This window comes from Hydra vulgaris, chromosome 07, assembly GCF_038396675.1.
Source record: "Hydra vulgaris chromosome 07, alternate assembly HydraT2T_AEP".
NCBI classification, from domain to species: domain Eukaryota; kingdom Metazoa; phylum Cnidaria; class Hydrozoa; order Anthoathecata; family Hydridae; genus Hydra; species Hydra vulgaris.
This window is the reverse complement of record NC_088926.1, coordinates 7561140-7577409: the sequence shown is the minus strand read 5'-3', so window position 1 is coordinate 7577409 and position 16270 is coordinate 7561140. Positions and strand designations below refer to the sequence as shown.

General features: G+C 27.1%; 1 protein-coding gene across 3 annotated transcripts; it reads left to right on the top strand.

The window, feature by feature from the left end:
- Positions 1-7702: 7702 nt before the first annotated feature.
- Positions 7703-14959, top strand: LOC100197785 (protein NEDD1). Of its 3 annotated transcripts, XM_065800940.1 has the most exons (7): positions 7703-8093; positions 8337-8398; positions 8608-9003; positions 9591-9694; positions 9810-9876; positions 14137-14272; positions 14360-14527. In XM_065800940.1, exons 1-6 carry the CDS (start codon positions 8036-8038, stop codon positions 14242-14244), a joined length of 795 nt encoding a protein of 264 aa, XP_065657012.1. In that variant the 5' UTR covers positions 7703-8035; the 3' UTR covers positions 14245-14272; positions 14360-14527. The 3 variants fall into 3 exon arrangements, with proteins under 3 accessions (XP_065657012.1, XP_065657013.1, XP_065657011.1); XM_065800941.1 differs by lacking the exons at positions 14137-14272; positions 14360-14527 and adding an exon at positions 14814-14959; XM_065800939.1 differs by lacking the exon at positions 14360-14527 and having other exon boundaries at positions 14137-14355.
- The last annotated feature ends 1311 nt before the right edge of the window (positions 14960-16270 follow it).

The following is a 16270-nucleotide window of genomic DNA, read 5'->3' as shown; positions in this document are numbered from 1 at the left end:
ACCTAATTTTTATTTTAAAAATATCTCTGTAAAAATATAAAAGCCTATTTATTATTTATATAAAATTATATTAGAGATTTTATGGGTGGTTGTCTCGCATATAAACGCGCATGTAGAATGAATAAACACGCATATAAGAATGAATAAATACGCATATAAGAATGAATAAACATTTTTTTTTTTTTAATTTTTTTTTTATTTGCACATATTCAACTAAAAATAAAAAATAATCGTAATGCATAGATCAAATATAAGAACACGGATACTAGAGGGCCTAGTGGTCCTGTCGTCGAGAACCGTTTACAATATTTAAAAATCATCAAAAACCGTTTTCAGTATTTAAAAATCGTTTACAAAATATATTAATTAACAAAAAATAAAACAAACAAAAAAACCAAGCTTAAAAATATACAAGTATGTTATCTCGTGTGATTATAATTTTTTTTAGTTTACTTTTAAAAGTTGCGTAACTCAAACCCTGAGAAAAATCAAAATTTTTCAAAACTATTTTGTTACACAGAAAAGCGCCGTAGATTCTTTTTTGATTTTGGATAAAAGAGAGTCCATTTTGTTTTTTCAATGGTTATTGAAAGTTTGTTACATTTAAACCAGTTCGAGATTTTTACCAATTCAGTGTTCATATCTTGAAAAAGAGCACTGATGTTGTTATTCGACAAAAAAAGATTAGTGTCATATAATAAGGAATAGATGCGCATATAAAAATCAATAACTCTGTAACATAGACTTTTTGAAACTTGAAGTTCCCGCCTATTCAATTTTTCCGTGGACTCATACAATTATCATTCAGCTAATCAAAATTTCGATAGTTTAAAGTAATTTTTTGTTACCTTTCACAAAAAGGTTTTTTGCGCATTGAAAGCTTTACACAACACAAACGTTGTTGGCGTCAAACCAACTACATTGGTGCTGGTAAAACAACACCAAAGATTTTTGAAGTCATCTACATGTTGACTAGGTTTAGATAGGCAAGTATCTTGCATGAAACGCTAGCTTAAAGTATAAATAATAAAGATGATTCTCTCAAACATTAAATTGAGCGCCGGCGGGTTTAGATTACGTGGTTTAGCAGATAAATATTGACAATTACGTAAACATTATTGATTAGATTTTTGCAAGTGAAGCAAGTACTGTCACATATCAAGTATTGTACAAGTACCAATAAAATCCATTTTATTCAACTTTATTTTATCTATTTCGCCTTATGAGGGTTGTCGAAGAAGAAACAGACGAGCCAAATTATATATACAAGCAAGAAAAAAAAACATATATATGCTTATAAAATGAAGAAGACACTATAAACTTCATTTTTGTATACAAACTATATGATAAAAACTTTTTTCATCGTCATCTTTTTTTAAAATGAAGATGACAATATGCCATTACAGCCTTTTCATAAAGTCCCTTATAAAATTTTATTAAAATTTATTAAAAACAATAAGAATAAAAATACTGATAAGCAAATCATATAAAGAAAAAAATAACCAAAAAAACAATAAAATGACTTTTCGGGGCACTTTATATTAAACATATTGCAATAAAGTTACTAAAAAAATGATCTTTTTTAATAACAGGCGCGATGAAACCAAACAACCAACAGTCTCGCATTAAATAAGTTTGAAAAACATTCTATAGAAATAAAAAAGAAAAGAAAAATTAACACCGATATATACATTGAAAAAGGCCTCAAGAGGCGTCTTTTGGCGCTTTTAATATCTCATACGAGTAATCCGTTATTTTGACAGAATTTAGCATCATGCCACTCCTCTGGGACAACTTTAAACTTTGGCTTAGGGAACATAAAGTAGATTTCGTTGAAAAATACTGCAATCCATCAAATTGTCTCGGACTACATCCTATCATCCTATCATTTGGCTATTGTCGAAAAAAAATGGTTCAATTTAACAGAAGTTCAAATGACCATATAAAGTTTAAACCCCCCTGAATTTAAGAGGGTTGCAAATTTTATATGGTAATTATTTTTAAACGCTAATAGATAATACTATAAAATTTAAAATTTATCGATTAATATAAGTCTAGTTAAGAATAGTTCAAAAAATATATCATCAACTTGTTGCTCTCACGTTTGGGGCAGGGGGGCAAAAATTTTGGGGCTATATAGTTCCCAGCCTCCAATCATCGCAATTTTTTGTAAACCCTCATTATTTGACATAAGTATAAACATATAAATATTTGAAGTTTGCTCCATATCTGGAATTTATCTCGAAAACCAAAAAATTCTGTCTACGCCTCTGTGAATATCAATGGTGAGACAAACATCTAAATCTTTATAATTATGGCAAAGGACATCAGTAAAAGAATCTCAGCCTTAAGATAGTCATAAGAAGTGTAAGTTGTTCAGCCTATCTGATTAACTATTTGAAGATAGTAGAACAATCTGAAGATAGTAAAATAATCTTAAAAAAAGTCCAAAACAAAAGTTTTAGTAAAATCATACCTTCTTAAAGAAGAAATAAGGAAAAACTGAGAACAAGCTACGATCAGAAAAAGAGACAAGTCAAAGAATAAAGGTTAGTGATTAGAAGTTGTCTGGAAAACGATTTACAAACGATCTAAGTAAGAGATCAAAAAATTTCAGCTTGATAATTGGTAACTGATATTTGAGTATGAATCGATAAGTAAGTATATGCACAAGCCAGGCATTCTCACCTCACATATAGTTTGTTATCATCGAATCTTTTTATTTTTTAATTTTAAGGTGCAACCAGAAGTCCTTACGGTTTTGTTACAGAGGACCGCGGAAGAGCATTTACTAGAAAGTTCACGCCTACTTCCTTGCCAATGTCGCTTATTGGGTTAAAGCTGGCGTCGAACCTCGGACCTCTGGGTTCTGAGCCAGAACTCTAATCACTGCTCCACGTCAATGCAGAAAAAAGCATTGACATTCAAACAGATACTTTTTTCAAAATTTCTCATACATTTGAACTTTTTAATTTGCAAATTAACAAATAACACTTTTAACACCGTGAAAAAACGATTAAAACTATACAATTTTACAAAAAAAGTTAATGCGTATATTTTAATAACAAGAACAAATTAAATTTTTACTAGAATGAAAAAAAATAAATTCTAAATAAAAATTGAATTTTTCTAATATTTAAAAATTATCTATATGTTAATACGTATTTCTAAAAAATAACACCATAAACATTTTCAAATTGTGCAACTTAAAGAGACTTTTTAAAACGTGGCGAGAACGTGTAAACGTGACACAAAATTTGGCTAAAAAAAAATGTTTTCCTAAAAAAACAGATTTACGCATACTTAACTCTACGCAGCGCAAACAACTTTTACTCAACAAAAAATTCGTGTAGAGGTGCACAAAGTGATCAAACCTATACTTCCTTATTTTACGGTAACACTCTTTTACAAACTCGGAATTAATGGAATAGAGCCAGCTTTAAAATGAATAAAACTTTTTTGCAATATTAAAAAACACAAGCTAAATTAAATTTGTTATATCAAATCAAAGGTGAAATAAAAGTTATTAAAATAAAGTTTAAAGTTTTATCAACGGTGATAAAACATTTGTAAATAAAATGATATAATTATGAATGTTGTCTAATCTGTTAATAAGTCGTAAAACCATTATTAATAACTTTATTTTCTCCTCAAAGCGCACTCAATTTCGTACGATATTGAAAAGTCGAAGCTTTGTCTGAGACGATGCGACCTGAAATTGCATAAGCACGACAATGATCACCAAAACATTCCAGATCAACCGTATGGTTTTGCCAATTTTCTGGATGTAAAACTGCCATGCTGTTTTACATCCAGAAAATTGGCTTAAAACTCCCACAGATTCATGATTTCACTCAACCGATAAAGAGAAATATGTAGGTGCGTTATTAATAGACTTTTTGAAAGCTTTTGATCGTTTTCCACATCAAAAACTTCAATAAGAAACAAATAAAACAAGAAAAACATGAAACTAGAAAATTCATTCAAATTATTAGATGTTGGTTTAGAATAAGATCTTATATTAAAGCAAACAAATAAACTCAGTCATAAAAAAATGTAACTCTAGTTTGGGAAGAGTATTGTGTGCTCCACCTAATCTTCAATCTTATCTCTTAAATTAGTGAACAGTGGACTAGATATAATCCAGAAAAAATTGTCAAGGAAATCTCATAACTATAAATTATAAAATCTCACAACTATAAATTATAAATTATAAAGTCTATAAATTCCTATGCAGCAGCACTTACTGATTGTTTTAAATTATGGTCACACAGCTCTAATTTAAAACAATCAATAAGATATCAACATATAACTGCAATGATTAAAAAAAAAGAACCATTGAAAATATATCATTCTGCAATACCTGGATGCTCCACACTGATGGTAACATTTTGGATAAAAAGCAAAGCAGAACTAAGCATGGGCTAATCAAAAATGAGATTAATGCAAAAATATTTTACTATATATTATATCTAAATATATTACTAAAAATTATACTAAAACTTATACTAAAATATTTATGTGTATCACTGACTGTATATTGTTTAACCACTTTAGACAATATATAAAAAGGAAATAGATTTTATTTAACCATTTAAAGAGGTATGTGATAAGTTTTTATAGACTTATACGAGTTTTCCTTTACAACAACATGTATATATACATGTATATATCTTTTTTTTTTCTTCTTATTTTTCTTATTTTTTTTTTTTAAACACTGGTAATTTTTATGATAAGAAACATTATTAGTTTACGTTATACTTAGTTAAACTTGTTAACAAGTTGCATACGGAAGACGAGTTTACTCGTCGAACGAAACTCTCATTGCATACGGAAGACGAGTATACTCGTCGAACGAAACTCTCCTTGCGTACGGAAGACGAGTATACTCGCTTGAGTTTAAATAATTTTTTATTCTGAAGGTTTTATTTTCTAAAATTGCTTTTAAAATTTGAATTAAACACCCTTCGGTTAAGTTTTTACGCGAGAACATATACTAGTCAATATTTTACTTCATCTTTGATTTCATGTAAAAAGAGCACGGTTTTTCAGAGTCTAGCTTAGTACAAGATTAAGTCCTATCATTTCTAAAATCATCATTTTTAAAAGAACCGCATGTTTCCATCTCTTATAATTCATTATTCATTATCAGTCCGAAAGCCTCTTCGACGGTATATTTACAAGCCATTATATCTGTATAACAAAAGAGGGGTTATGAAATTACAAAATCAAACCATTAAAATTTTATTTGAAACAATTATATTAAAAATTGTATATTAAACAATTAAATGAAAATAACGATTAAAATAAATAAAATAATAAAGTAATGAAATAATAAAATAGATAAAATAATAAAAAAAATTCTAAAAAAAAACCTCGTGCTAACTTGAAAGAAAATAAACTTTTTTTCGAAGAAGTTTGTTTGCACTGCAACAACTTACTATTATTGAACTTTAAAAGCAATAAAACAGTTCAATTGGCTTTTTATGTTGACGAGTATACTCGTTTTCCGTACTGTATAAAAAGTCGATACGCGATACGGAAAACGAGTATACTCGTCATCAATAGTCAATAAAAATAATTTTTTTTAATATTATTTTTAAAGCTTTAATTAAAAAAAAATTATTTGGTTTGTGAGTTTATAGTGCCAATTATCCGCCGTATTTTAGCAACAATCACTGAATATTGCTCCGTACGCAATGTGTTAAACCACGTTTTATTACGTTGCTTTATAAATGGTATATAGTGTAAATTTATTGAAGTTGCAAAAAGAAAAAAGACTTTTGCCATTTATTTTTTACTTTTGCCAGATTCTGCAATGCATTGTACTATCAAGCTAAAAAAAAAAAATTAGTAAAAAAACAATTAAATAAAAAAGATTTAAAAAAAAGCGTAGTAATAAATGTGAGATAACAGTGCATATTGGTGTCAAAAAGCAGCCGTGACGCAGTAGCAAGAGTTCTGGCTCAGAAACATGAAGTCCGAGGTTTGACACCTGCTCTAGCCCACTAAGTGGCATTGGTTTCGGAAGGAGGCGTGAATTTCCTGTTAAATGCTCTTCCGTGTGAAGTTTATTTTTTTGTGTGACAAAAAAAAAAACATGAGCAGCGGTAGAGGAATTGAAAAAAAAAAAGAATGCGCAACGAAACCAAAGAACATTACAAGATCAGAAAAAACAACACACAAAGAGTTAAAGAAAACAGTTCAGCTAAGTAGAAGGATAACATTGAAACATTTTTATCACACTGGTATCCTGTCGTACTATCATGTTTAAAAAATAAATAAATAAATCTAACTATGACGCCCGTAAGACGTCAAATTGACGTATTCTCGCTGGGTTTACTTCTGTCAGCAGCCACAGTTTAATGGCACAAACATTTACTTAAGTTTAATATTTTATACTTAAATAAACTTTTTTACCTTTTAGTTTGTAAAATTCTCAACAATTCTTTATTTCATATTTATATCTTAATAAATTAATTATTACTTTTCTAAAGCATTCTTTTTTTTATAAGTCCTAATAGATGAGCATGCTCACCTATTAGGACTTATAAAAATAGATGAGCATGCTCAAATTTTATTTCAGTAATTCTTAACTAATTTTCAAAAGAAAATTTTGTTTTTGGTTTCATTCCAAGTATATTTGACACTTTTTTGTAAACGTCAGTTCTTAAATTGTTTTTTTCCGGTCAGTCTTCAAACTTTCTACGCATTTTGTTTATATTTTGCATTAAAATATTTTTCTTTTCTACACTCTTGTTGTTTTGTTAATTAATATTTGTAATTTTTAAAATCAAAATTCTCATTATGAAAATTTAAGCTTAATTTTTTATTTTCAGTATCTTTTTCTAGTATCTTTATTTTGCACTTAAAATATCTTCAAATATTTGTAGTTGTTGTTTTGTTGAAGACTTTTTAAATTTCAGAAGTCTAAAGGTTATTTATAACTTAAACTCAAATTTCATTCAAAATAAAAATTATTTTATTAAAATAATTTATCGAGAGAGGAAGGAAAAAGTAATTACATGAGCAAATACCCGTTTGAGATGATGTCACACCGTTGTCAAAAACTGTTTCGAACGTGTGGACTAGGTTATTTTTAAGAAACCACTTTTCATCTGGTTTAAGCATAAGATTTGGCGTTTGTTTTTTTTAAATAAAAGATAATGTGGCATTTTTATTTAACAATTATGTAAAAAGTTAGCAGTTATAATTAGCAATTATAAAATCATAATGCGGTTTTAAAATAGCTACTTGTCATTGCGTCTATTTAGTGTTGATTTCCTCAGGAATTTATGATAAAGAAAATTTGCTTTATAACATTTATTACAAAAATTGTGTTGCACGTTGTTCTTATAAAAGAGATGCAATTTTTAAAAATTATTTAAGTTTAGTTTATAAAAATTATTTAAATATTTATAAAAGTTGAATAATGATGACGTACAATAAGCTTTTTAACTTTTGAATTTACATTTGTGTTTTCATATCAATATACCTCTCTCTCTCTTTTTCTCTCTCTCTCTCTCTTTCTCTCTCTCTCTCTCTCTCTCTCTCTCTCTCTCTCTCTCTCTCTCTCTCTCTCTCTCTCTCTCTCTCTCACTCTCTATATATATATATATATATATATATATATATATATATATATATATATATATATATATATATATACATACATATATATATATATATATATATATTTCTGATGAGTCTTTATTGATGAAACACAGTGTTAAATGAAAAAAACTTATACAAATAATATAAACCAATACTCGATATAGATAGTTATCAGTTTTTGGAAAGAACCTAATCAAAAAAGAAACATCGTAACCACATGATTCTAATATTTTGAAAAATTAACTTATCAAACAAGAATCAAAATATAAGTCATATTCAACGTTTGCGATTTTGTTTTAACGCAGAACTTGAAAACATTTTCAAATGGTTTAAAAGACAACATAAATGCAGTGAACGTCAATTAGTGTTAACTTCTCATAAATTGGCGCACAATAAAGTGGTATTTGAAAAATAACGCAGCATGCATGTTCAAGAAACTGAATTCAACTCAGACAACTATTTTGTTAAAAATCCAACAAGTAAGTCATTTTAATAATGTTTAAACAGATATCTTCCGTAGTGAAGTGAAGATTTTAGTTCTTAACAAAAAACTTAACAAAGTAATTTATCAATAGTTTCTTATCAAAGTTTTGAGTAGTTTATCAAATTATCTACGCATTGACGCCTTCTTTACGCATAGGCACAAACACATAGACACACAGACACACGCAGCCACGCATAAATAAATTGCATTTGAATTTAACATTTTTAAATATGCATAGGTCGTCAAAAATCGTATCCATTATTAAATACAGTGATACCAGAAAAAAATGTTGCACCTAAGGTAATTTTGTTGCTAAGTTATTTTTTTTTTGCTTCATGAAACTGATTATTTTTCGGAGATCATTTAATTTCGTTTATTATTATTTTTTATTTGTTGGAATATATTTGTAGTTTTTATTACTTTGAACTTCCAAAAATATGCTTTTATACAATTATAAAATATAATTTAATCAATATTGTCTACAACCTTTTAAATTTTTTTGACATTAGATGATGCGACCTTCTTATTTTCGAAGTAAATCTAGTATCGCAAAATATTCTTTTGCGTCGAAAATTTCTAACGGTTTTACATTTACCGTAAAAAAAGAGAATAACCATGATAAAGACTCAACAGAAAGAAATCTTTATGATTTAAAGATGCCGTTAAAAGACAAAAATAATATTCAATGTTTGGTTGGATCAGAAATATGCTCAACTGATTCATTTAATCAATGTTTTAAATCGAAGGCATGTCGAAGAGAAAAGACTGAGCAAAAAAATAGTTGTCCAACAGATTCTTTTACTACTTCAAAAACTGTGTCAAATGCTTTTGAACAGCTTTCACTGTTTTCAAAATTTGATTCAAATCAATTTGAAACAGACATTTGTGATTCTTTGCCAATGCAGGTTTTTGCAATTTGAGCTAAGCTTAAATAAAAATTTCTTTTATATTTATTAATTTATATATATATATATTTTTATTTTTTTTTTTTTTTTTTTTTTTTTTTTTTTTTTTTTTTTTTTTAGTTTTTATTTATTATATTTCCATAATAAAGTTTACATAGCTTACATTTTTATCTTTATAACTTGTTATATATATATATATATATATATATATATATATATATATATATATATATATATATATATATATATACATATATATATATATACATATATATATATATACATATGTATATACATATATATATACATATATATATATAAATATATATATGTATGTACATATGTATATACATATATATATATAAATATATATTAAAGATATATATATATATATATCTTTAATATATCAAAATATATATATTAAAGATTTATATATATATATATATATATATATATATATATATATATATATATATATATATATATATATATATATACATATATATATATATATCTTTAAAAACTTAATTTTTGTACGTCATTGCATTGTTTTATGATGTCGTATTCATGATTATTCTTTTTTTAAGGTTGACACTTCAGGAAGTCTTATTACAAGATATGACGTTCCGTGCCCTTTGTTTCAAGTAGAGTTATTTAGAAGTATAATAAATGATGCAATAGAAGAATACAAGTGTGTGAAGTATTTTTTCTGTGCATTATAGACTAAAAAAATTAAGTTTAGAATATCAAATAAATATTATTACTTTGTTGCGCATAATTTATATCTTTATAATGTGTACCTTTAGGTTTGCAGTGCACGATGCAATTGTAAATCTTCAAATCGAGATGATTCGTCAAATGGAAATGCAGAAGGTTTTATTTTTAAAGTTATAATTTACGGTTAATTAATAGTTTTTGATAAAAACCTAATGGTGCAATATGAACTTAATGGTGCAATAAATGTCCAGGTAATAAAAAGAAAATCTGATAGTACTCTCGAGTCACCCCAAGCTTATTAAGACCCCCCTCCCCCCGTTTATTATTTTTTCTTATTTAAAAAAACAAAGAAAAAAATTGGTGAAAATCGGCCTTAAAAATTAGAAAGTAATTATTTCAGTCACTGATAAAAACAAAAAACTTTCAGTTTAAACAGGCTTTAAAAATCGCCGACCAAATAAATCCCCATTTGTCGATAATGAGCTTTTAATTAATTTCTTGTTAAAGTATAAAACTTATATTAGCCTATTAAATCCTATTGAAATTATTATAAAACAGCTGTTAGAAGATGCACATTTGACCGCATGCCACGCTAGATAGTTTTGTGCGTATTTTGTAAAAAATATTGGTTTGGATTTATAAACTGAAATTTTTTATAAAAATGCTTATATTGTAACATAAAAAAATCCCCCCCTCCCTTTTATCACCCCCCCCCCCCCCACCTTTATTAGGTCTTGACTAAAATTCACAACCGATCCTTTTATTGCAATTGTATTAAGGACTGGTGCGTTATCAGAAAATTGTTTAAGGTTTTATGATCATTATTAATATATTAAAAATAAAATAGAAAACCACGGGATTTTTTTACATATTAATCAAAATTCTAATTTTTTAATTAAAAGAATAAGGCTACCTCATTTTTATAAAATTGTTTACTTCATCTTTTACTTCTCATAAAATTTTTGAAAACTGCGATTAAAGTGATTTTTCTTAACTATGTCTTTAACTTATAAAAACATTTTTAAGAAAAGTTTCTCAATTTCTATTAGATTGATGAGTCTCATTGAGATAAGTCTTGTTGAGATAAGTCTCATTGAGATAAAATAAGATCAGTTTAAACAAATAAAATCAGTTTAAAACTGCTTTGTTTTCATAAACGATAAAACCGGGGATTCTAAATCAATATCTTTTTGAGCGCCTAAATTAACACTGATGAATATTATTTTTTTATAAAATTAGATCCAACTTCTAATTCTTTTTTCAAACTAAATTTGTTTTTAAATGAATTTAAATTGTTTGTTTAAAATAAAAAGAAATTTTGATCAAACCATCGCCCAGTGAGCCCAGTGATAGTAAATTATGAGACATAACAAATAAATAATTTAATATTTGTGCTACATCAACTAATTTTGGCAAGAATACTAAAATGAAGTCTGGATTTCTTGTGAAGGTGGCATTTGTTTATTTTGCTGCTATGGATTTGATATATATCACATATCCTACCCTTAGGTGGAAACTTCGACCTTTTTTTAGCATCTATAAAGAAATACCTTCAATAGTATGACTGCACTTAAATAAACACCCGTGCCTAATATATCTAACTCAAGTAAAAAGTCTGCAGTTATGTAAAATTGCTTGTTCCAATGCAAAATTTTATTTTCAAATTCAATCTTGTATTTTCAAACACCTATTGGTTTTTTTTTAATATTGTTAACGCAATTTTTAACGCAGAAGTTTATTTTTGTAGTTTAAGAAGTAAGTACCTCATTGCTAATGGATGGTGTTCTTCGGATGTAACTTTTTCAGGAATATTTTTTGCGACACGTGTTTGTTTTGTGTTACTTTAGTTAGATTAGTTAGTAGTTTTTAAAATTGGAGACAAACAGACGCGCTAATTTTGTGTGAGTGTTCCTGCATGTGTGCGTGAGAAGTCCTTACAGTATCTTCATAAAGAATTTTGATTATTGGGCTAGATCTGTCGTCAAACCTAGGACCTGTTGGTTCTGAGTCAGAACTCCAACCCCTGAGCAACGGCTTCACAGACTGCCAGGTCACGTGACCATATGATAAATATATGAACTTTACCTTTTAATTTTTATTAAAAATTTTTCTATTTCCAAGCTGAAAATCCATGCAGGCTTTTGCCTGCATGGATTTTCTGATAGTTTCTGACTGATAGTTTAGGAATATTGCAATCCCCATCAAACCCTTAGTAATATTACTCAGGGTTTTCAAGACGTTCGCTACCTTGTCCCATCTTTCCCTATCAATTTTTCATTAAAATTGGCTGTACTGATCTTTTTATTCTGGTAAATTTTTAACTTTAATATAAAATATAAAATAAACTTTTGTAAATATAATATATATAATATGAAAAAAACATTTTAAAACCCCCTCCTCCTTGAAATTAAAACCGGCGCCGCCAACCTTGATTTCAGAGAAAGGAAAGCATACACCATTAAAATAGATATTGCAAACATATGTAAGAAATATATACACATTTATTTTACATTGATACATGTATTATGTATGCTGTATAGTTAAATGTCAGTTACTGTCATTTGATAATTCTTGACTTTTTTCAATTAACATTTCATGAATATTTTAGTAAAATGAGGATACATATTTATCGTATTTCAACTTTATTAAATGGTTATTTATTTTATATTTGCATCAAACTTTAAAAACTTTTGACGTATTAATAAAAATTTACCAGAAATAATTTGATTAAATGTTTTAGAAATAAAATAAATTAAATTAAAAAAGTTTATAAAAAGTGCAATTTTTAGCATAAAAACATAAAAACAACTATGCAATTAATGCGCTTCAAAACCTAAGTTAATGTGAAAATATATAAGAATCGACGTGATATAGTTTTAATTTATTAATTAAAATTATATTACGCTGATACAGTTATTTTATTTATTAATAAAATATTAAAAAATGAAGTATTAACAACATATTCAATTTTCCGTGCATGATTTTTTGGAAATGCCTTTTTTGCATGGCCGTCCCGTAGAGATCTTAAAGGCGGGGTGACGTATCTGTTTTTTGCCAACTAAGGCCTAGAATAAATGTTTTGCCGACGAAGATAAAAAAAAATATGTTCCTTGTTGGCTAACACGGCTAATTCGCCGTCTGCCAATTTTGGTGAGATACTTAACAATTTTGAATTGTTTGGATGTGGGGGACGTACTTGTACAAAAAAGTAACTTCTATATAGGGTGTATGGGGAATTACCGTACGAAAGAAGTAACTTCTATATAGGATGCATGGGCAATAGTATATTTTTAAAATAACTTCAATTAATAAGTATAGATGATAAACAATATTTTATTTATCTCATATATTGCAGTCGTTAAACAAAGATCTTGTCAAGAAAATAAGGAAATAAATTTTTTGTGAGAACTATACAATAACTAAATGAAAGACTTTGGATAAGAGAGTTTCATCTTTGGTTAAAAACAGCTTGATTATTATGACAAAACTTTCCATGCCGGCATAAAAGAACTAGAGTAAATGTGCGTAAATGCGGTAAACGCATAAAACTAAAAAACGTTCAGGAAATAACCATAAAAGTTTCTGTTTTTCATTAAAAGATGAAAGCCTGCTTAAACTAAAATCTTGTGTTGGTGATGAAGATTTTGATGATGTTAGTTTTTGAACATTTGTTATTGGGTTTTGTTTCAAGTTTCAAGTTTCAACTTTTTTGAAAAAAAAAAATGGAATGCATTTATTATGAAATGTTAGTTTACTACGGATTTACTTTTAATTAATAGTAATAATAAATTTTTTTTTTCATAAACCCTTAAAATAAATCCTTTTTATTTTAATTGAAAATTTGGTTTTAATATGGAATGGTAAATAATATAATTATAATGTGGAAATATAGAATTATGATTTAGAACATCCAAACTTAAAACTTTTTGTTTAATTTTTCAACCAATGGAGAACAAAATAAATAAAAAGAGAATAGAACAATCAATCACAATAACGTTGTAAAAATTTACATCAAGGTGTAAAAATTTACATCAAGGTGTAAAAATTTACATCAAGGTTTAAAAATTTACATCAAGGTGTAAAAATTTACATCAAGGTGTAAAAATTTACATCAAGGTGTAAAAATTTACATCAAGGTGTAAAAATTTACATCAAGGTCTAAAAATTTACATCAAGGTGTAAAAATTTACATCAAGATCTAAAAATTTACACCAAGGTGTAAAAATTTACATCAAGGTGTAAAATCGCGAGTGAGAAAACAAATTAGTATCTTTTTAGTTCTGTCTGATTATAATCGAAAATATTAAAAGTAACAAACATTTAGTAAAGTATATACATTTATAAAGTATATTTATATAAAGTATATTTTAAAAAACAAGTATTTATATTGAATATAATAATATTACTGAATTATAGGAACAAATATGTCAAATAATACAGCATCCATCAGTTAATAAAGATATGGTCTCTGAAGTTAACAGATTACGAACAGAGAATGAAAAGTTGCGTTTAAAATACAAATAGAAAAAAATCAAACAAAGAATTTCAATCCGTATAAAAGTTTAATTGTAAATTTCTTTTTAAGTTTAAATGTAAATTTCTTGTTGATAATTTAAAAAAAAGCTTTTTTTATTATCAGATATGATTGCGGTTGTGATGCGGTGGTGGTTAGGGTGTTAATGTAAAATTTGAAAACCAAGAGACTATACTTTCCAAATACGTGATTTGGTCTATAAAGATAAAATATATAAAAAAATTTAATCTATAATTATTAACTTTGCTAGATGTGTATTTAGAAATTCGGAGAGATTTGTATTTTTTATTTTTACGGTTTCACGCGCATATTACTGAGGGGATTCTCCTTCAATAAATATAAAAAACCCCAACTTACAAATATATTTCCCACAATTAAATAATGAAACACATAACCATTACAGAGATATTAAAACCTCTTTTTATTAAATTAAATGCATAGGAAAACTGTTATAAAATATAAGCTTTTGTGAGTTGTCCTTTTGGCATTTTGGCTTGTATTTTTTTTCTATGATCTTTTGCAACAAGTATTACATTTTACCTCTGATTTTCATTTATAGATACCTTCACGTAGTCATGTATAAACTTGATGTTTATTTCAACGCAGTTGTTAGTTGTAGAAAGATAATTAATAAATATACAGAACTTACTTGCTTCCACAATTGATTTTGCTTCAATAAGCTCATCAGGGGTAAGCTTTATGATTACATGATTATGATCGCTAAAATTTTTTGTTGAGTTAATATGGTTCAATTGAAGTTAAAGTTGTTCTTGAAATAAAATAAATACTTGGTTATAAATAAAAGCTATTTTTAATAACGTAACAGGACACAATTACCCTTTTTTTTCCCTTTATAAGCGTTTTTTCAAATTTATAACCTGTTGAAGAGTCAAACTGCAGTCGTGTGTTTCAAATCTTTCACTACATATTGATTTACTACTATCCTGGAACTTGAACTTCCTGGCTTCCTTGAACTCTATGAACTAGCTTCTTTGAACTCTATGAACTAGCTTCCTTGAACTCTATGATTCTCTTTTTGTTTTTATTTTTCTATGGTTAGAATTCTGAGTACCTTCTTTTTATTTGCTCTGTTGAATCATCTATTTTTTTTCTCAATGATCATTTTCTTTTCATTCATCTGGTCTTTAAAGAATTCTAAATAATTTTCAACTAGGGGAACCTGTTGAACCTTGGCACTATGTGTACCTAGGCCACTTGGTATGTTTCAAATATTTGCGCATGTTTACTGTCTATGGTATTCGGTACATCACTATTCAATGTGAAGTTAGTCACATACCACCATTAGGCCGGCGTTTGCTGTTATCGACGTTAAAACTTTTTTGGCAAAAAAGTAAGTATTCCTAATATATTTTAAAGTCTGATAGTTTTAAACGTTTTATAATAGTCAAGTACTTTTTCTTCCATGCTTTATATAAGGTTACTTTCTATATATATATGTTTGTGTGCCACAAAATTTGAAATCAATTTTTGAAAGCTTTTTTCTCAACCAATTTTGCTCAAATTTTGCACACTTAATCATTTTCGATGACAATACAAGGAAATGGAAAAATTTGACCAAAAAAAGTTAATTAAGTTAACAAAAATTTAATTTGTATTTCCCCATACATTTTATTTATTTGATATGAATTGCGTATTACGTCACAAAAATCATTGATTTGCAAATTATTGCAGTTTCGAAGACATTAAAGCGCAGCGATTCAAAACCTATTGTTTTTTAAGTCTTAAGTTATTAAGTTAAAAAACAAAAATTTAAAACGCGCTACTTTTTCTTCCATGCTTTATATAAGGTTACTTTCTATATATATATATGCTTGTGCGCCACAAAATTTGAAATCAATTTTTGAAAGCTTTTTTCTCAACCAATTTTGCTCAAATTTTGCACACTTAATCATTTTCGATGACAATACAAGGAAATGGAAAAATTTGACCAAAAAAAGTTAATTAAGTTAACAAAAATTTAATTTGTATTTCCCCATAAGAACACTGAATTAATAA